We start from the raw sequence: 20,986 nt of genomic DNA, 5'->3' as shown, positions 1-20,986 counted from the left end.
ATATGGTTATGATTTCTATGCCTATATAAGGACAAGGTGATTTATACCTATATAAGGGCATGAATTGGGAAAGTTACACTAGGGTCCTAAAATGCTACACAACAGTGCAAATCTTCTCCCCTACGGTTTGCCAGAGGCAATAACCATCTCCAAAATCATTCCCTACAAAGGAAATCTGTGACATTTCATGTAACAAAATACCGGTCTGTAGGCTTTAATACAGAGAAATAACAACCCACCCTAAAATGCATACTGATGGTATCCTATGCTTTTCACAATCAACATGTCAGGCTTAATGTGTTTTTCTCACCTTTCATAGCAAACAGATTAGAGCAAGAGAAATATTTGTTCTTAATCAATCAGGCAGGTAGCTGTCATCACTGGCTTTTCACTATAACCAACTGATGCTTCCTCTACTGAGTGTAGACTTTCCAACAAGGTAGCCATTAGGCGAACAGTCTTAAAATTGCATAGTATACACAATTATATTTGGCAAAGCAAAACACTATCTCTACTAAGAGGGCCTAACAAGGACTCTGACAGTACAGATTTTCTTCGCCCATGGTTTGGCCGAGGGGTAACCATCACCAAAACATTTGCCTACAGTGGTAATCTGTGAGATTCCATGTAACAAAATGCCTATCTAAAGGCTTTAATACAGCGTAATAACAATCTATGCTTCAATTTCAGTTGACTTTAACATGCAATTTTCTCAATCAATATGTCAGGCCTTCTGTCTTGATCTTAACTTTTCATTATAAATAATCAGGACTATAACCGTTCTCATTGACTCATATAGCCTTTATCATTGGCTTGTCACCATAATCAACTCAAGCCTATTGTACTAAGCTTAAGCTTTCTACAGGCAACCATCCGGCATACAGTCATGAAAGTACAAATGCGTGCAAAACTATAGTTAGAAAATCACAATAAAATCTCTCCTAAGAGAGCCTAAGGAGGATTATTGTACTGCATATCTTCTATCCCCACTGTATATTCAGGTGAATCATGAAAATCAAAATCCTTGCCTACTACTATCATCTGTGAAAATATACATAACAAAATACCGCCTGCAGGATTTAGCACAGTGTAATAACAATCCATCTTTAGAACCTACTGTTTTATTGCATGCCTTTCACAATGGATAGGTTAGGCCTGCTGGCTTTGTCATAACGTTTGATAATAACAGATCAAATATCAGAATGAAATCTGGCATGACTATTCCCGATTAACTGATGAAGCCGTTAACATTGGCTTTACAGTTTACCCCACACCTTTCTACTCAAGTGCACATAAACTGGCAGCCATCGTGCATACAGTTATAAAAGTAGAAATGTACAAAATACATCTCCAAAACAACGTGTAGCCCCTCCCAAAAGGGCATAACAAGGTTTCTCACAGTGAAAACCCCCAGGGTTTGACAGAGTGGGTGGCCAACGCCAAAACCCTTGCTTACCATGATAATTTGTGAGGTTTCATGTAACAGAATACCTAGATGTTGCCTGTAACCCAGTGAGCTAACAACTACCTCTTAAAAGAAATTACTGGCTATAACAAACGGCTTTCACAATAAATAAGCTAGACTAACTGCCTATGTCATAATGTGTCATAATAAGCAGACCAGACATATGGTATCAGACATAACATTGCCTGTGCCAGCCATATAGTTTGTTCCCATAACTAAATTAGACCTACAGTTTAGGCATGATCATTTCCATAAGGCAACCAACAAACACAAAGCCTTAAAATTAGAAAAGTATACACAAGTTCAGTTGGCTAAGCAAAATTCTATCTCTCTTAAAACGGCCTAACTAGGATTCTTACAGACTATACGGTATATCACACTGGGTGACCAACACCAAAAAACATTGTCTACTGTGGTAATCTATGCAATATCATGTAGCAAAAAAAGTATTTGTTGGCTTTCATATAGAGTAATAGCAATTGCCATTCAAATGCCTATTGACTTTTATAATAGCTATTCACAAAAAAGAAGCCAGGCCTAGTGCCTTTAGCATAACATTTCACAATAAACAGATAAGTCCTATAGCCAGGATCTTCAGCTTGCTATCATAACCAACTCAGTCTTCTGCCTCAGGAAAACTAAGACACAAATTATAATACCCAACCTTGCCAATTCTTTAAAATATACATACAGTGAACTTTGGCTCCATTCACAAAAGTATTTCTTCTCACCTGTTACAGTTGGCTTTTAAGCATTATTATGTCTCCTAGGAGGTACTTCCATTGGAGTTCTTGAGGAACTATTTTACATATGAAAAGTACAATGTCATACTGTTTGTCATTTTTAGCTCTTCAACTGGTATAAGCATTATATACAGAAAGCAATACATTTGCAACTTTTCCCCGACGTTGGCAAAGCCAGTAAAAATGTGTCTTCAATGTGCATAAATTGTGAATTATATTAAGGACCAACCCTATCTGTCCATGAATCCTGTGTGTAAATCATCTCACCAGATTGATCACATTTTACAACAATTTGCAATTCAATGGAAATTCGTCAAATGTCAATCACTTTCCTCTGTTGCTCAGAATTATAATTATTTTGCTGGCGATCCAGGTGCAATAGGTATAGTGACAAAAGTGCAGATAAGTGTGACAAAACACTGAACCGAATCAAATGTTCAAATAATATACAGAAAATCTTTGGGATACTGTGCAAATTTATGTCAGTAAATCCAATAGGAATAAATCAAAAATCAACCGTGTAGGGGATGGAGGGATGTCAACTTTTTAACCTGATGCAATTTAACCGGTCTCATCAGGGCATTGTCCTCTGTCTAATGCACCTAGAAAGAAAGAGAGAAAGGATCTCCTACTTGGTGATTTTAAGAGTGTAATGTTTCTCCACTGGAACTCTAAATATACAACAGTAAGCACTCACCACTACAAGGGGGATTGTATGACTACAGACCATAAATCACAAAGTACTGTCAATTGAATAGATAGATACTGAAGCAAACAACATAATCTAAATCCTGATCACCAGCAAAAAGTCAGAAAAGTAATATGTGGCGCCACATGTCGTTGGTTGTTACCAAAACACCCCAAAAGTGAAGGGGTCATTTTGCACCACCAAATCACAGTGTGCAAGTATACTCAATGGACCCACAAGGATTGCACCAGTAGAGACAAAGAGGCACCCATGTGTAATTCCACGATGTAAAAAACACATATGAGAGTATATGGTCAACCTTACATAAACTGTGATGATTCTAAACAGCATGACCCTTATGGTGCTGAGAAAAGAACTGGATAAAGCACAGTCTGAGGTACCCGGGCAAGAATCCTGATACACTCACACCCACTTCAATTTCAAAGCAAAGTTAACTAACTTCTAACACTGTGAAAAGTCCACATTTAATGAACATCTTGAAATCTCACAAATCAATAAAAAAAAACAGGACTTACATATGCTGCATTCAGTGGTTACACATACCTAGGATGCATATAGTCTATGATACATTTATGAACGTTTACTGGGATATCACACAAATGACTTCAAACCAAAACTGGCCTCTGATGAATCATGTCTGGCACGTTCTGCAAATAGCATGTAGGTTCTCCATTGACTCCCAGTGGTTCAAATGAAATATGCATAACCAGATACATGCCAATAACAATATGTAGAGTGTAGATGGCTCCTCATACAACAAATAGACATGTGAAATGTTGGACTAGAAATAGTAAATGCTCATATGCCAGCTAGGTCTCCATGTCCTGTTACATGCAGAAAGAGGCACAAAATGGTGTGCATACACCATAATCCCATCAATGAATATGCGATGAATAGGTGTGTTGTGGCCAGTGCCGAAATCATTTGTATAGGAGAGGGTCATGAAGTAGGACCACTGAATCACTAAATCCCTATCTGAATTCATTTGAAATATTACAGAAATCGCTCTGAAAAAATAACTATTTTATGTTTAGAAATGAAATTTATGAGCAGATCAAAGTTGTGGCGATGGAAGCTTGCTTTGCTCCGATTGTCGCAAACTTGTTTATTGGAGACTTTGAAACAAGTACGGTCTTTCAGGTTGCCAAGCCATTTAGAGCAAATGTTTGCTCATAGAAGAGATATTTTGATACATTTATTTGGCAAGGCAGCAAGTTGGTGCTTACCTCTTTATTGCCTAAATGACCAGTGGCCTGAACTTTACTACCAAATATAGCAAGAATGAGATAAACTACTTGGATCGTTTAATGTGACATAAGGATGGAGCATTGCTCACAACTTTATACCAAAAACCAACAGATATCAATCCCCTTCAAAGGTACAGTTGTCATTATCCATTTGCCCTCAGGGACAATCTGCCAATCGGCCAGTTTCTGAGGCAGAGGAGTTGTTTCTTTAACATTTACTATTTTAATGAAGCTGAGTACTTAAACCCTAGATTACTGGAAAAGGGGATACCCCAATAAGATCATCTCTAGAGCACTGGAAAGGCTTGCTTTTGTCCTAGAGGGACCCTTAGCATACCAAAAGTTAGAGACAAAAATAAGACCGGATTGTAATGGTTAGTGCCATCAACCCACTTGGCAATGTGAACAGAAGATCATCAAGATAAACTGTCCCTTTATTGAGGAGACATGTACAGAGAAACCATTAATTGTGTTCAAATGTAGCAGAGATGTTATGGACTTTGTAGCGCAAGCCCACAGAAATAGTAACATTTGTAGTGACCTTATGCCCATGTGGAGACTCCAAGTGTTTTAGCACACTATGAATGTGGCAACTACCTAGCTTATAAATACACTATCAACACAAATGTATTAGTTGACAATTTGAGGACTTATACATTTAAAGATTTTTCAAACTGCAAAACTCAAGATGGGATTTATGCTATTAATTGTAGTTGTGATTTATCATGCGTGGGACAAACGTTACAGATTGTGAAGTAGCACATTTGCCAAATAAAGTGAGGAGAAAACACCTCAGTACTGCTGGACACTAAATAGTGCAGATGGCTGGTCTTACTTGAGAGCACACAAGGGTTCTCAATGATATATATATAACTTCCACCATCTTTCTATTTTGAGTGTATGACTCATGCTCCTCTCACTTGATTGTTCTGGATTTTAAATATCCTTTATTATATGTGACTGACCTCACATATGGATTTGTGTTTTTATGTTAGGTGTGTAATGTTCATGATAAACATACACATGTACATGTGAACAATAACATGATTGGTTCCAACACTGATAGGTGTAACAATAGATTCGAATGCAAGACGTGTGTGCTTTGGACATGGCACTTGTACTATGAATAGACAGAATTAGCTAGCACCATATTGATGTTATTCTTTTGGACCCAGCATATCGGATGCATCGTTGGTGTCAGGATTATTGAGTCATTTTGTCAGATTGTTTTATTTATGCCAGTTATGGTTTCCATGAACATAACTTACCAAACAGGTCGCATTGAAGTCCTGCTGATGTGTGATGAGTCTTGTTGAAGTATCTTTGTGCCATCTGATCACTGGTCGCAGTATATTGAAGTAATCACCATATTCCAACATGGCTGCTGTTAGACTTGTCATCCTTGGTGTTGTCCTCCCCAAACTTTTTTTTGTCAGTCTCCTGTTTTCAGAATTCTTTTTGTTCGCATTAGGAGTCTGTGCATTGTACCACTGTTAACCAGTGCTAAGGTGCTTGTGCTCTCTCCTTAAACATGGTACTATTAGCTTTGACCTGACATATTTAATTTACTTATAAATCCATAGTACATGGTTGTACATGTACCCAGGGCTTGTAAATTAATTGCTACCAGTGGGCCTGCAGTACTCATTATGCCACCCACTTAAGTAGCACTTTAAAACCAGTCTCAGGCCTGCCAGTGCAGCCTGTAGTGCAGTATTAAAACTGCCAATTCACCCTGGCAAAATAAACCTTCACTAAGGTAGGCCCTAACAGGGCAGGGTGCTTTGTATTTAAAAAATTAGGACGTGTTTTAACGTTTTAAATGTCATGGTAGCGAAAAACTCCTAAATGTGTTTTTCACTGCTATAAGGCCTATCTGCCCTCCCCAATAAGGCCTATCTGCCCTCCCCCAACACCCCATTGGATAGCATTGGGTTACCTTTTTACATTTAATAAGTGCTAAATCTCTGATTGGGAACAACTAGTGATGTACATTTTGAACTCAAATTGTATTTTAACATCCTCTTCGATTGTAAAGTTGGCATTTTTGTATCCTACCCTTTTGGTGCCTGTGACCTGGGTCAAATGACCGTGAGTAGCTTAACAGTTAGTCATTGTGTATTTTCCCAGACAGTGAGACAAATAGGGATTTAAGTGTTGGTGGGATGGGTTATCCTGCCAGGATGGGTGAGCCGAGCTGTTCCTGTCCCACTCACATTTTATTGGGCAGCCTCCAGCACACACACCAAAGAACCTCTAACCAGTCTTTTGTTATCCCAGACATTTTAGAGCCTTGGCAAGAGAACAGGAGAACTTTCCAGAACCGGATGTGAGGGTGGCTAGGATGTCACCCCCATTTCAAAGACTGGCAGTGGATATACATATTGGATCTCCTGAATAACCTCTTTAATACACTCCTGGATCTGTGGATGACTTCAGAAGGACTGTCTTGTAGTCTGGAGGACTGCCCTGGTGCATTAGGCCTGCCTTACTGTTTGAAGGAGAGAGGACCACATCAGGACTACCAGAATGACTCAGAGGGGTAGTTGGTTGGCTTTCTGTGTGAGCTAAAAGGACATAAGCTCCAGAGTCGTTGAACCCTGCACCTGGATTCAACTGGAGTGAGTCCTAACCCAAGTTGTGGCCCCTAGTCCCTGAACCCTTGTAAGTGGTGCACCTACCTTACCCACAAAGATGCAAGTTAGAATAATTTTCATCAAAAAGAGAACCGACTGAAAACTGGCATCTACCCGCCAGCTGATCCGCACAAGGTGCATCGCCGGTTGGCCTTATATCACTATACCTCCTGCGTTGATGTTCATCTCCACAGCAGCAGTTCCTGTTCAGCGGGACCTCTGAGCATCGGTGTCTGACCTCTTGGACCACTCTCCGGCTATGTCTTGCAGCTTTGTTCCACTGGAGGTTTTTGACTTCCAAACAATTGTCCAAGTCCAAGCCCAAAGGTAAAATTTGTCACTGGGCTCCCCACTAATGACGTTGATGGCCTCCTCAGTAGGGAAATTTCGCTTCTCCTTCTCTGAGCTTTTTCCCACCATCATTGATGACTTTGTCCATCTCTCCCCGACAATGACGACGACTCCTCTGACACAGCCTCCTGCCTTGCACGTCTGAACTCTAGCTTCTCTCTTGTAATTTTTCTCAGAATGTCCGATGGTAAGCTGAGACCGGATCCAATCCACCTCGTGTATCTGAATCGTACCCCATCACGGTTGCCCTTAGCTTTCGACTCTTCCCCAGTCTTGAGTGACCAGATACCCGCATTTGGCGCTTTGATATTTTAGGCGCTAGTTTTCAATAAAAACTTTAAAAATTCATTGTTGTGTCATTTAAGTCATTAAAATTGTCTCTATTTTTATAAACTGGTATGGTTTTTTTTGTGTTGCGTATTCACTTTATTTTTGTTTATGTTCATGAATACTTAACAGAGAGCCTCTAAGGGATGGCTGATTGCTTTTGTACCAAGTTACCAGAGGGTTAAGTACAGGTTAATTTAGTGACTTTTGTGGTTCACCCTGACCAAGATTGTGGTTCTAGCTTGAGTAGGGTTTTCCACTTAATCAAAAAACCAATTTCTTACATCTGCCCTTAATGTGACGTTAGCAAAGCAGATTGGATTGTGGACTGTATTTTGAGTGGTGTAGGTCAGGATACATGATGCTCATAACTCACAAGACAGTTAATGAATCAGTGGCCCTACTTCATTCCTCTCACCTATATGCACATTTACGCCACTGGCTACAATACGCTTGATCATGGTCTGTTCATTGATTGGATTTTTTTTGCATGCACACCGCTGTGTGCCTCTTACTGAATGTAACAGGATATGCATGCCGAACCGGCATAAGAGTGTGGACTGTTGAAGGTTGAACACCTTTCCTGTGTAATTCACCACCAGATTCACAGTTTTCAGTCATTTCATTGATCGACATGATGACACTTCTGCACGCTATGCGTCTTTATCTCTATGTATCTGGTTATGCATTTTTCACTTTGACCATTTGGTGCCCACAGTGTACCTACACACTATGTGCCTAACACACTACATGTTTTAGCAGATGTCATTTGTGTGGTGTCCCAGTTAGTGTCCGTAAAGGGATCTTGGACTATATCCATTCCAGGTATCTAACTATTGAATGCAGCACATTTTTGGACTTGTTTTTTAAACTGATTTGTGAGAATTTCGGATATTCATTGTGTGTTTAGTTTCCACAGTATTACAGATCAGTAAACGTTGCAATGAAATTGACGGGGGTGTAAGTGTATGTCATGGTCTCCCCTCGTATCTCTCACTGCACTTCATTCGGTTTTGTCTCAGCAATATAATGATCATACAATTTAGAATTCTTAAAATGTATGTGATGTTGATAAACTGACTCTTGAGTGATTTTTAACACATGGAATCACACACGAGTGACTCTTTAGGTCTACTGGTTCGATCCTTGGTGTTCCATTGAGCACCATGCACACCAGACTTGATATGGTGGGGTTAGACTTGTCAGACCTAAGGTGGTCATCCCGCAAACTTTTTGCCATTCCTCCCCTTTTTGCTGATTCTTTTTGTTGGCCTTATGACTCTGAGTACTTTACCACTGGTAATCAGTGTTAAAGTGCATGCGATTGTCCCCTAAACATGGTAACATTGTTGTATACATACATTTTCATATTTAATTTACTTGTACGTCCCTTGTAAAGTAGTATACCATATACCCAGGGCCTGTAAGTTAAATGCTGCTAGTGGGCATACAGCACTGATTGTTCCACCCACACAAGTAGCCTTTAAAACTTGTCTCAGGCCTGCCACTGCATAGCCTGTCTGTGCAGTTTTACTGCCACTTCGACATGTCGTTTAAAACCTTTTGCCAAGCCTTAAACTTCATTTTTATTACACATAAGTCACCCCTAAAGTAGGCCTTAAATAGCCCATAGGACTGGGTGCTATGTAAGTAAAAGGTAGGACATGTGCTTTTAAGTTTTGCATGTCCTTGTAGTGAAAACAGCTAAATTTGTTTTTCACTACAGTGAGGCTTATGCACTTTTACGTTGTAATTCCTGATTGGAAAGGAGTAGCTGTCCTGTTTCATTTCATCAGAATAGTAATGATACATCCTATTTGCTATTAAAGGTGAACTGTACATTGCTATTTTAGAAATGGCACTTTTAGAAAATTGACATTTCTCTACTGTTCAGCTCTGTGTGCCTGTAATCTGTCTCCAGTACACATCTGGGTGAGTGACAGCTACGCTTTGTACATTCCCTCTGGACAACTCCTAACACAGGAAGGTTACGTGTATCTGAGTACTCATCTGCATTCCAACGACTCTTTCTGGGCCGGAAGGGAGGGCGGGGCTGACACACCTGAATAGGCAGTGCCCTGTCCCCACGGTAAGGGCTTATTACCCCCTACTCATAGTCTGGAGTCAGATCTGGGAAGAAAGGACCATTGTGCACTTCAAAGGCCCTTCTTCAAACTCACCTCTTATTCAAGGGCACAGTTAGGTATATTTACGGGGTCTCTGACTTCATTAGATCAGACACTTATGGACCTGTAACCGAACTCTGTCAGAAGAACTGCTGTGCTGCATCAAGGACTGATACTCGGCTTGGCTTTTGATCTGGAAGGCCTGCTTTTCTGCTTTGCTGCTGTGCTGCCTGCTGCTCTCTGACCCTGCTGAGGGAGAGCTGGACTCTTGCAACTGAAGTGATCTCCAAGTGCTTCTTGGCTTGCCTCCTGTTGCTTTAGACTCAGGGCTATCAAAGTCTCTACCCCTGCTCCTGTGCCTAGTTCACTGAAAGTGTACCCAGATACTTGCACCAGAGAAATCGATGCATCTCCAGTCTGCGGATAGCAGAACCGGCGCATCGACTCTGTTGCGGGAACCAAATTGGTGCATCGCACTCAGAACTGACACATTGCCCCGAGAACCTCTGCTTCGGTACCAACGCATTGCAGTCGACCTAAACTGTTTAGTTTGCCCCGGTCCCTTGCGACCAGAAAACCCCCATTAGAGCTCATTGCTTGTAAGTGCTAGAATTCTTTATATTCTTTACAAATTCAAATCTCAAATTTTACGTATTCGATTTTTGTCGTTTAGGTCTTGATTTATTTATAAAATCAGAATCTATTTTTCTAATCTGGTGTGTAGTCTTTTTGTGGTGTTTTCGTTGTGTTACTATGTGTGTATAGGTGTGTGTGGGACAAATACTTTACACATTGCCTCTTTAGATGAGCCCAACTGCTCTGTGCCAAGCTACCAGAGGGTGAGCACAGGTTATCTTTTAGTGTGTATGTAGCTTACCCAGACAAGGATTGTGGTTCCTGCTTGGACAAGGTTCGCACCTCTGTAAAACAGATTTCTGACAGGTCGCCAACACAACCCATTCACTTTGTTGCTATGTATTATTTTTCTGACGTTTTACTCGTCACCTGGATTCAGACCATGTTGTTTGTTAAATCATCTACCTATTCAATAGAAAATACTTCTGGATTTATGGTACGTAGCCATATAATAACCGTAGTGGTGAGTGCTTACTGTTGTAGATCTAGACTTTCAGTGGAGCGGTAATAATTCTCTTAATATCACAGAATTAGAGCCGCTTTTTCTATTTATATTTCTAGGTGCATTAGCCTGATTACAATGTCCTGATGAAACCTATCAAATGGCATCATGTAGAAATATTGCCCTCCCCCACCCCACATGGTAGGAACCTTGGGTCTGTTCCATGTTTCAGAACACTCTTGTATATACATGAGAACGCTGTGTCGCCTGTACTTTTCTTCACTGTACATATTACACCTTTGTTAAAATAGTTATAAATCTGAGCAGCAGAAGAAAGTGGATTTCATCTGATTTATTTTCATTAAATTGATTTTTTTGTGTTTATGATTAACTTGGTGAGGTAATTTGCACACAGGATTCATCCAATTACGTTTGAATGATACTAGAAGGTATTACTTTTAATGAGTCTTACTGGGCTTTAGTGTTTAATGTGCAAAATATAATTTTTTCACGCAATACATGCACTCAACATTTGTGCATTTCTGTATTTGCCTGCTATAGCAAATTAAAGACACAACTTTTAGCTTTGTCAGTGATTCTTACTTCTCTGTGGGCAATCTTGCATGCGGTATTTGAGGGTTCTATCCATTTTCTAGACTTAAAAGCCACTGTTGAGGGCTTTACCGGTTGTTAAAGAACTTCTGTCTGAGTTAGAGGACCGAACTGTAATTGATGGTCCATAGGGAAGAGAGTTTTTTCACAGCTGATATAGCCCAAACCAGAGAGCTGTTACGCTAACTGAACATTCACCCTGTGAGGGTAAAAATTCTATATCAAACAAGGAGAAAAAGAAAGTCTGACAGTGATATACTGGCACAGAAGGTCTGTATCGGCCATTACTGACCCTGTACTACTCGATTCTCTTCAATGGAGCTCTCACCAATGAATTGTTCTAATACGTTTTAAATCTCAGACATCCACAAAAGATAGTGGCATGAAGGTGATCTAGATAGACAACTTCTTCCTCGCATTCTTTTACATTCAGGATCAGTTGAGTGTCATCAGTGCAAAAAATGTATTCATGCCAAGAGCTGCTCGTAGCTTAGAATCTCAGCTCACTGGCTTTCGGGCTAATGTGTAAGAATGAAGGGCTGCACACCAAAATCTGGAGAGTTAAAAAAAAAAGACTATGATTGTAAGCACATTATTTCTGACAACCTTTTAGAGGTACAATATGTGATGTCAGTAGAACGGATTTTGAATGCTGAGCCGAGATTCAAAAGGATGAGGGCACAGACACTGCTGACACCTGTCTAAATCCTAGGATTGGCTAATAATGATAATACCTCTGTTGAGTCCTCATGCCGGGGTGCAACCCGATCTGAATGGTCAAGGATACACAGTATCTCATAATTAACAATTGGCCCTTAACTGTCCCTTCCAGAAAGCTTTTAATGAGGTGTGTATCTTAATTCTTTGGTGTTGACTAAGTTAAGGTACATAATTCTATTTACATTACCTTCACCCCACCGAGAGCATTGGGATGCACCTTGGTATTTTTTATGCCTTCCAAGTACCTCATACTTATAAAATGTAGTTGATAAAAGGGTTGAATTCATCTGAGGTTTAACAGCATACAGGGAAATGTTTGAGATATTCAATGTCAAGCAAAGCCTGCCCACCCTTCGGTTTATCCTGAAATGCTGTGTCAAAAATTGGTTTAGCATGGAAGGAATGCTTGTTTTAGGAGTGCCCTGCCTTGATTCACAGATGTTGACATCATCATGAAAATGAGTCCCTCCATATCTGAAGAGGTTTAGCTTATAGATGCAGCATACAAATTCAGCTGTCGCACAGAATATAACAGATTCTGTCAGATGGGATACTCCATTACAAACATAGCAAATGTGCTGTTGGCCGTTTTACAAGTGCAATAAAGCCTGTGCCACAAGGCGGCCTGGATATCTTCCACATTTTGAATGAGTATCTCTTGCGCCATCCTCTAAATAAGGCCCCATGTTTTATTCTAAGGAAAGAAGTGTTGTCTATCTTAAATGGATTCGTCCTATTTTACTGGAGTAAGTGAGTGAGTCCTAGGAAGATGGCAGAAACAATGTCTGCCCCTCAGAATATTGCCCTTATAAACCTGTTTGGTTAATTCTGCTTTGGTGGAATTATTGAAGAAAATATTGAGGATTTCAGGGCTACAGATGCCCTTTCTTATTCCGACTAACACTTGGATTTTCACCATTTGCGGATTCAAAATAGTTATTTTGAGCCTTGTCTGCTGGTTCACAGTTCTACTTTCCTGTCTTTTTCTACAACCTCTCGGATGCTCCTATGTATAGATTCTAATTATCTCTGAGTAGACTACAAAAAGTGAGAAAAACTGTTTAAGGATCCCTCTACAGAGAGGCCTAGTTGAGAGTGTGAAACTTAAACAAGTGTGTATTGAACATTCATGCACAAATGCTTGTTAATATACTTTCATATTTCTAGTCAACATTTATTTTCAGATTTTAGAAATAGTATATTCAAAATACAATTTGAATATTCAAAAAGTTCTGCTGTTCCTATAGACCAATAAAAACAGAAACTAGATTCATGCAAATATTGCCTTGTTTTCTAACAATTTATATGTGAATAGATTGCTGGTGATATAATTTTGTACTTTATAGACGGAACCCTTACTCGCATAGTGATTTCCTATGTCAATCAATTGAACTATTCCACAATACCATACAGAAGAATTCTAGATTGAAACATATATTAGTTTGATAATATTGATGCAATCTATTCTAATTTGTGCATTTTGTATCTTTTCAGCGTTGCTCCTGATCATGCCGTAATGCATCGTGTTCCCAGTCAATCTGCATCTTACACAGAAAACTCTCAAACGTTGCCAAAGACCTCCAGGCAGCCTTCAGGATGCTCACCACCAATAAACCGCAATTTGCCAAGTGACTATAAATATGCACAAGACAGAGTCAGCCACTTCAGGATGTCCAACCAAGATCGAGTATCAACAAAGGAAGGCACAGTGTGGCAATTGTATGAGTGGCAGCAGAGGCAGCAGTTTAAACATGGAAGTCCAACGGGGCAATTGTATGTGGATTTTTCAGACTTTAATGACAAACCAAAAGTAAAAAATTCTTTGGAAGTTCCAAGATCCGTCTCTGTTCCACCTTCTCCCTGTGATATCCCTCTAACAGGACATTCAAATGCTTTTCCTCCAAGAAGACCTCATACCCCTGCAGAAAGAGTCAGTGTTAAACCTCTAAATGAACGGAAGTCTGTGGATATGGTTTTCACTGGATCACCAAGAAAGACTGCAAGGCATGCTGTTAAGGTAATATTTATTATTTCTGTAAAGAACATTTTCATGTTTCACTTAAAAATATAAGCAATCTACTCATCGTATAATTATGAAAAATGGCTCAACATATATTTTTTTTACTATGCCTATTTAAATGTAATGTCATCCACAGTGGTATGTAGATTCTGATTGCAAGATGTACTGTTTCCAGTCGCAGCCAGCGATTTGCAATTTGCACACTGACTGGTTTATAAATGAGAATGCATTTTGCTATCCTACCTATCTACTAATAAACAAAGTGATTTAAGCAATTAATGAATTAACCTCAGCCACTGGATATTGCTATAAAAAGTGCAGGAGGTACAATGGCACCAAGGTCACAGGGGACCTCAATTATGGTTGCCTTTTAGAACCTAACCATGATATGAGTGGCACATTGTGTTTCCTTGTATTAGGGTCCCTGGCATCATTGTTGAGCTTTTGATTGCTCTGGCCACAGTAGAGTCCATTATTTTTCACCCACCATGCCATTCTAGACCAAGACCAGCCATATGCTTATTGGAATAGGTCCTATTGTAGTAGGAACAGTTTATCCTGAGCTACCAAGCCCCTCCAGATATGAACGGAGGTATTCCCCGATCTGGTCCAACCTTTTTAGGTTCTCAGTGAAGTACAACTTGAGACATTTCCAACTCATAAAAGAACTTTGGTACTGTGTAGCCCTGTGTTTGTGTAAATCACATTGTTCTCTCCTGTAAATTTACATTTTACATTTACCTCCTTGTTTTTACATTATCATCAGAACATGATGCTAAACTTGATTAAAGATTGCAAATATTGAGACTGAATAACATATATTCCTGTCCCTAAACCCCACACACATTATATGAATACTGTTTTCCTTGTTTATAAAGCTCTTTTTATTGACATTTATTAATAATCAACAAGAGTGTTAACGCATATCACATCGCAAGGATAAATCAATTACAATTTCTTGCAACGATGTATTATTCTATATTTAATGAACTACACTGTTCAGCACTGGGAACTTAATTTGTGAGCAATTGACAGTGATCCCACAAGGTCACTCATATTTTCATGTTATTATTCCGTCAAAGTCTAGATTGATAAATTGGTACTTCCATTTTCTGAGCACAAGTCATAGATCCAAGCCCCCCTTCATGTGTAGGCGCAGTGTCCGATCACCGGTTCCTTGCAATGTCTCTCTTAATCAACAGCATGCTTAAGTCCCCCAGAAACCATTCTCACCGCAGTCTTCCAATCTCTTTTGCAGGCCCCAATAGTATAATTTTGAGTGGGAAATCTATGAGTCTTTCCAACACAGATCAGTCTTCCCAACACAGTGAACAATGTGTGTATAACTTTGCGTTAGAAGGCTTCAATGATCAGACATCTATACTGTGAGGGTAAAGTGCCCACCTGATATCTCAAGCGATAGGTAGATTGTAATCTTCCCTTTGTTTCCAGACTCGTCTAGGGGGGAAAAGTAAATCCTGTACAGATGTATTACAGAAATCAAGCAGAAATATCCAAATTGTGGGGTGCAGTGCTTAATTTGTGAAAGAAATAGCGTTGGTTCCCGAAGCTTTGCTCAGAAGCCGGCGGCAGATGCAATTAAACATCTTAAAGGCTGTTAGTGTTTAATCCACTGCAAAAAGAACAATTGATGGACAGAATGCAGAACAATGTCACACATTCACTCCAGTACAGAGATCTGGGCCTAAATCCATCGTTTTTTTTCTCACCATGCTATTCCAGTTTGGACCCAGCCATATGACCCTGTGCCCAATGGGAACAGACCAGCCCGAACTGCCAGGCCAGATCCTCCATGGACTTTGCCACCCCAGTTCAGACACAGCTATATGTCTGCATTTGTCACTCCGAGTGGGACGGGTATGCCTAGATGTGGGCCACGTGCTCTTCATGCCACTGGATTCAAGCTAGCCTTACTGAAGAGGGCTGATAGTCCGAAACCGGTCCCAGGATGCTTGTTTCCGGTCCAGGGAAGATATGACTTGGCAATTGGGGCTGGACTGTTCCCATGAGGCACAGGATCAAGACTGATTTGCATATAGCTGTGTCTGAATTGGGGTGGCAAAGTGAGCTAAAGAATGATGATGGGTTGAACCCAGATCTGTGAGTGGGTGTGAGAGTTTGAAAAGTTCAGCACTCCGTCCATCATCTCCTTGTGTTTGCTTTGTTCTTTAATCCACTACCAGACACTCCCTGCCCCTTTTCTCTCTCTTGCAGGTTCCCTTTTTGATCGTTTTCTATCTTTGTCTCGCTCGTTCTTTCTTTCACGCTTGTGTGTTTTCCCCCTCTTACACTCTGAAAATATGAGATGCAGAAAAATAAGTACCGGTCCCCATAAATAGGTGCCGGTACCTCTCACCAGCAACCACCGGCTCAAATTAAGCACAGATGGGATGTGTGTAGTGCATCCCTCCAATCCTATTTGACCATGGAGCCCAGGTTTTCTTCTCAGAGTGACCTCAGTGCTGGCAGGTAATTTGGGTAGTTGCTGTTCCGATAATGGTAAATTTTGAGATTCTCTTCTTACTCAAGTTTTCAATTGTAAGTTGTGCTGCTAGGGGGCTGTACTGGGGGGAGGTCAGCAAGTGTGGTCAATACATCTCAAGCATGTGCCTTAGTGAAAAGTATCTATAAAACCTGGATTTATGTTGCCTTTATTCCCCCTGGTATTACAACAACATGGGGAGACCTACTCACGTACACCCAGGGACAGTCAAACCATATAGGAGTCACAGATGTTCCAGGTGATAATGTATGCATGTACCACAATTATACAATAGAAAAGCTGTACAATAAAAAACCGTGCCCACACAAACAATTCAAAGAAATTGAAATTATTATTTAAATAATTATTCGCCAAAAATATATCATGATACAATATACATACAAATAATTAGTGCTCAACATGTTACACTAAACAATCACATACAAACAATATACAGTGTAAACAGGAACCAAACCAATGGTTGGGGTTTTTTGATTATTTTAATAGTTTCAATGGTCCGAACCAGATGAAAACTATTGCAACCAATGCTTCTTCCCCAATTTGCCAATGATGCGTCAACTACATTTTGACACTCAAAATGTACTGGGTCATCGTCAGGACAGAAAATGCTTGGAGCAGAAAAGAACATAAATGTGATGACCACTGAACAAAACACCTAACCACTAGATTAAGCATAACAAGGGAATCGTCCTTGCAAATTACGATTGAATAATTTGTAGCTCATGTATCCCCTAAGATTGGAAGACCATTGTAAACTGCCTGTATGCCAACAGTGATTCTTAATGCAGTCCCTCTGGGGAGAATAGAGTTGTGTAATTTGGTAATTGTGCCGAACTTTCATTTTTTGTCAGAAGGGGCTTAATTTAATTTTTTGGTTCCTGAATGGGCCTAAAGAGGAATACAATTAATACTGGGCCCCGGGACCTATTGGTCTTCTAGTCTTAGATGATACATATGCTACAAATGATTCAGTCGTAATTTCCAATGAGGATTTCCTTGTGATGTTTAAACAGGTGGTTACGTATTTTGTTCAGTTGTGGTCAACATTTATGTTCTTTCTGCTCAAAACATGTTATGTCCTGATGATGACATAGTAAATTGTAAGGGTCAAAACATTGTCGGCGAATCATTGTCAAATTGGGGTAGAAGCATTGGTTGCAAAAAGTTCCATCTTGTTCGATTTCCAAAAACCCCAGCCAATGTTTTTGTTTATGTTTACACTGTATACTTATTTATATGTGATTGTTTAGTGTAACATTTTGATCACAAATGTTTTGTCTGTATATTGTATTGTGATATATATTTTTTGACTAATTATTTCAATAACAATTTCAATTTCTTTGAATGTTTTGTGTTTTCACAATTTTTCTATTGTATAGTTTTTCTATTATATAATGATGGTTTAGACATACTTTGTCTCCTGGAAGCTCTGTGGCTTCTTTTTGATTTATTCCTCCACGAGCGTGGCAAAACAATTCATATAATTTCTGCCCACCCAGAATGTCCCACTATGATCCCACAGCCATCCAATTGCGCTGTATGCACTAAGTACACTCTGTCATAGTGGCATCTCCTGCATGATCATGCCTTGTCAGTTAATTCAACAAGGGACCTTTGTCAGCAAACCCCTGCCCCAAATTATGGTTGAAAGCGGTAGGGTCCTATAGGGGATCCAAGAGAAGTTTCTTCCAACAGGTCACATTCAGCACAAAAGTCCACATCCCAACATAGCCAATCGTTTACAACACTGATCAATTGAGTGGCCCAATAAAAAGGGTGCATGTCTTCCATTCCCTAGCCTCTTCATACACTGAACAGGTACATTTATCATAGCAAATCCTGTGGAACTTGTTTACCTAGAGGAAGTTGTCTGGGTAATTTTGGCACATCTAAAGAATCTTTGGAAGTAGAATCATTTTATATAAAGCTATCCTCCCAATAAATTGATGCGTAGCCTGCTCCTGCTCTGTGTATCTCTCTATCCCTTCTAACAGGGGTGTCATGTTTAGTTCCCACAACTTTGTAGGGTCTGGGGCAATAATTGGCAGATATTTCACCGCTTGGCAAACACATGACTCACTCTTGAGGCTTGTGTCTGCCCCACGGTGATTTTTTTTATGGGGATGCCCTCCGCTTACCCTTGCTGCCCTTTCCAACCTGTCCCATTTATGCGACTGCAGTGCTATTTAATTAGGCACAGCAAAGCGTGTTGGGATATGTCCTTTGGCAGGAATACTGAAGGCTTAAAGTCCAAATGCCAGGAGCAACATGTATACTCAAATATTTAAAGTCTGAGCTTTAAATAGTTAGTTAAATGCACCATAAGACTGACATTTCCCATTTCATTCAGAGGCCAGATGCCTTGCTTTAGAGTGCCAACATTTACATAATTTACAGCCACTAGGTAATGCAGAAAGAGAAGCATGTTATCTTGTATAGGGGTATCCTGTCTTCAGTGCTCCTGTGGAATTCTCTATCAGCAGTTTGTGTTATATCTTTTCCACACATTAGTTTCCTCAGTGACCGAGTATTTGCTTATTATGTCAAATTACAATGCTCTTTTTGCCCACGATCCTTTGTCAGAGCCCCCACTCGAATGCTTTGTGAATGCTAAAGATACTCCCCTCTCATTCGCAATGTTGCCATGTTGAGAAGTCTATTGCCACAAACAACAATGCAATAGGCAGAAAATTGTAATTAATCTCAGTCCACTGGCAATCACTTGGGTTACATCCTAGTCAATCTTTTTTTGCCATTGTGCCACTCTGGATAAAGATAAGACATGCACAAATCAGGATTTTGCTTCAGTTGGAACAGGCCAGTTTAAACTGCCACTTCAGGTCCCTTTAGATGGGAACACAAGCAACACCAGACAGGGTTACTATTTTAGCTAATAATACATTCTTAATCATGTTGGGGAGATAGGCGTAAAAAATGTTATAATTTCCAGAGCGTACCAATTACCAAAGTTATGTTTAAGGAAAATTGAATAGTTTAGAATTCATTTGATGAAAATTTTCTTTCTCGTGTTTTATGTAAAAAGGGCTCTTTGTGAATTTAAAAGATAAAAATAATGCCCAAAGCGTTTTTCCAATTGTCATTTCATTTATAACCAACAAAATGCTGTTGATAATGTAGTCCTCTAAAGCTAGTTTCACTTGAAATGTTACACTCTCATCTTTATTACTTTGAGGGAATGGCAATCATATTATGCTGACGCTCTATAAAGTGTGAAAAATATTTGATATGGCTGTTAGAGGAGCTCATCTTTAGCTGACGTCGTCATATTTCAAGAGCAAGTGTCCTCGTAGTTTATTGATCACTTTTTGCTGTATGACCTTTCCTGTAATACACCATCAAAACGTTGTGCGAAAAACATGGCACAAAAAGGGAATTTTAAAGAACAATTCAATTTTTTTGCTTCTCAAAAGTGCCTCAATTTTTATAGTCTTTTCCTTGCTGTTGCCATGCCAACCGTTTCAGCTTTCTATCGGTGGCGGCCTGTACTTTGACCAGGAAGGGGGGTGGTCGGGGCACAAACACACACATAAACACTCACTCACACTCATGCATTCACACACGCACGCACACAAATCCATTTACAGCACTCATTCCCAAATATTCATGCACGCACCAAACTTCACAATCATACTTACCTGCACAGCTCTACCTCAGAGATTCCAGTGGGGTTGGGGTTGCTGCATTCCTTCATTGGCTACCTAAAGTAAGCCAATGAGGGAAGGCAACAGTCCCTCACTCGTCACAGAGTTCTTTGAGACTGCTGACCACATCCCACTCTGTGATGAGGTGTCAGTGATTAACACTTAACCCTGGGTTCTTTAGGGCTTAGGACTCAGTGACGATCCCCTTTGTTATAAGGGGGATAGCCTCCAGGTGTTTTGCCATGCTGCAGAGTTCACACCCACAAGAGCTGTGACTTCTTCAACCCGGCAAACCAGCTCAGCCAGCCAGGAACCTGCACATTTAGCGCATGTCTAGCTCCTGGATGCCTGAGCTGAAAATAAAGAATGTCTGTCAGGCTGACCTTTGCTCAGCCTGAATCACTCTGTGTGGTGGCCAAAAGGTGAGAGGGCATGGCCCCTCAACCCATTAGGATGGGCTGTGGTCGCTTCCTATCCTATTTGCTTGCTACTAGAAGGCCTCCATAGCAGTTCTGTACCTAGTGCTTAGTTGCGTGTAGGCATTTACAATTTTGGGGGTGTTTGTTTGTTTGTTAATAACTTTTTGAATGTTCCTGGTTCAGCTACCTTAACTTTTCTCTCTGTGCGTACTTATTGAGATACATTTACTACAACAATGGGTTTTAGGTAAGATTATGGCTACCAAATGACATTTGCTGGTTCATCATTTTAGATGACCTGTCGTGTTTATTTTCCTGATTCTGCCATATTATGAGCATTTGAGCAA

The 20,986-nt window shown here is 40.0% G+C and overlaps 1 protein-coding gene across 7 annotated transcripts in view; it reads left to right on the top strand.

Annotated features, from left to right (window-relative positions):
• The window catches only part of PLEKHA7 (pleckstrin homology domain containing A7), a 988,577-nt gene that overhangs the window by 709,456 nt on the left and 258,135 nt on the right, over positions 1-20,986 (top strand). For all 7 annotated transcript variants that reach the window (XM_078681034.1, XM_078681032.1, XM_078681039.1 and 4 more), the window contains one exon: positions 13,509-14,031. In XM_078681034.1, the coding sequence (XP_078537160.1) occupies positions 13,509-14,031 (523 nt within the window). The remainder of the gene's footprint in view (positions 1-13,508; positions 14,032-20,986) is intronic.

The sequence above is a fragment of the Lissotriton helveticus genome, chromosome 3_1 (assembly GCF_964261635.1).
Source record: "Lissotriton helveticus chromosome 3_1, aLisHel1.1, whole genome shotgun sequence".
NCBI classification, from domain to species: domain Eukaryota; kingdom Metazoa; phylum Chordata; class Amphibia; order Caudata; family Salamandridae; genus Lissotriton; species Lissotriton helveticus.
This window is presented reverse-complemented; position numbering and strand designations above follow the sequence as displayed.